Source organism: Cyprinodon variegatus, unplaced genomic scaffold (genome assembly GCF_000732505.1).
Source record: "Cyprinodon variegatus isolate N-32 unplaced genomic scaffold, C_variegatus-1.0 Scaffold440, whole genome shotgun sequence".
NCBI lineage: Eukaryota > Metazoa > Chordata > Actinopteri > Cyprinodontiformes > Cyprinodontidae > Cyprinodon > Cyprinodon variegatus.
In genome coordinates, this window is record NW_015150893.1 from 139,722 (window position 1) to 141,478 (window position 1,757).

Genomic DNA, 1,757 nt, shown 5'->3' on the forward strand with positions numbered 1-1,757 from the left:
CTCCCAGACTCAGTGATCGCAACGAAAAATATTGTTTTAATTTTTTTTTTTACTGATTAACCCTAAATTAATTAAATCACTGCAAATGTATTAGTTTGAGGTATAAATAACAATAGATTGATTATTCCTTGCACTGCAAAAAATAGAAATCTAAATCAGTGCATTTTTTCTTGAAATGGGTTGTTAAGACACTTTGCCAAAGGAGCAAGACAAATTCAACTCAAAATAAGAAAAAAGTATTACATTCATATTACCTAACTTATTTTGAGTGAAAAAAAACACTAATTTCACTGGCAAATTGTCATATTTAGCTACTCAAATTTAGGGAAAATACACTTAATTTCAGAAATTTGTAGTTATTTCTAGTTCTAGATTGTTTTTGCAGTGTGCTGACCGGACTTTTCCTTTAAGGTCAGTTTCTGTAAAACGCTTCTTTTTTTTAGATGGAACCAACAGAATGAGTCAAAGCGTCTGCAGATGAGATTATTCTATTACCTACTGAGGAATTCAATCCTCTGCCTTTAAAAAGAGCAGTGGTTAATGTAAGCAGCAGCGGTGGGACGGGGGGGATTTCAGCAGGGGGCACCATACGGCAACTCTAAATGAAGTGTCTTTTTAATAAGAGGAAATTAAATCCAGCAGCTCCAGTCATGGCAGTGTTTAAACTACTTACATGAATGCAGAACTTTGATCTTCTCCTCGGCCTCTGATAGTCTGTCAGCCATGCTAACATCAGCGCCCTCCTCCTCCTCCTCTTCCTCCTCCCTACGAGAACAAACTGTCAGTTCCTTCACCACATCACGGGCGCACATTTAAAGCTACAATAAAAGGCTCCGGGCTGAAAGAATAAAATCTGGAAATGCCAGCCTCCCCCCCACTCGGCCGGGGCGTGTGGTGGAGTTCAGAGGGAATAAAAGGATGTGTGATGGGGCCCAATCCAAAAAAATATTTTATTTTCTACCTTCTAATGTTTCATTTTCAGCAGTTACATAAAAACCATGAATAAAATCCAGCTTCCAGCCGCACAGTAAACCGACTTTACTTAAAGCCAAACTAACTTCCAGGTTTAGCGCCCCCTGAAGGCTGATTGGTTCTGGTTCTGGTTCATCAAGTCCTGGAGGAAACTGGTGTTTAAGGGGAGCTCAGACTGACGGAAAGCGGCGCTCTGGGTCACATGACCTATTCAGAGACCGATCTACCCTGTGAGGTCACAGAGGAGAGTTAATGAAGTGAAGGAGCATCGATACTGACCTGATAATCATTTAATGTATCTAAAATTAAGCTAATAGTGGGGTCAGAAGCTAATCTAGAGAACCTTTTATCTAAATAAGTAATTTTAAGACACTTTGCCAATGGAAGTGCAAGTGCATATTATCTAATGATGTTATTTTAAAAGTAAAAATACTCATTCCATTGGCAAATCATCTTATTTACGACAATTCAAGACATTTTTACTTATTTCTAGATCGTTTTTGCAGCGTATGCAGTGTTTCTTTAGAAAAAAATGCAAACAGTGGCTTAAAAATATCAATTCTGTGAACTTAAAGATTGTTAAAAGGGGTTAAATATTCAGCTAGCTTCATTACAGAGGTGGGTTATAACCAGAGATGGGAAGTAATGAAGTACAAATACTTCGTTACTTCCCCTGTCTGGTTATAAACCACCTCTGTAATGAAGCTAGCTGAATATTTAACCCCTTTTAACAATCTTTAAGTTCACAGAATTGATATTTTTAAGCCACTGTTTGCATTTTTTTC

The 1,757-nt window shown here is 37.7% G+C and overlaps 1 protein-coding gene across 3 annotated transcripts in view; it reads right to left on the reverse strand.

The window, feature by feature from the left end:
• Nucleotides 1-1,757, reverse strand: part of cux2 (cut-like homeobox 2) — a 206,780-nt gene that overhangs the window by 37,566 nt on the left and 167,457 nt on the right. For all 3 annotated transcript variants that reach the window (XM_015388897.1, XM_015388895.1, XM_015388896.1), the window contains exon 7: nt 674-765. In XM_015388897.1, the coding sequence (XP_015244383.1) occupies nt 674-765 (92 nt within the window). The remainder of the gene's footprint in view (nt 1-673; nt 766-1,757) is intronic.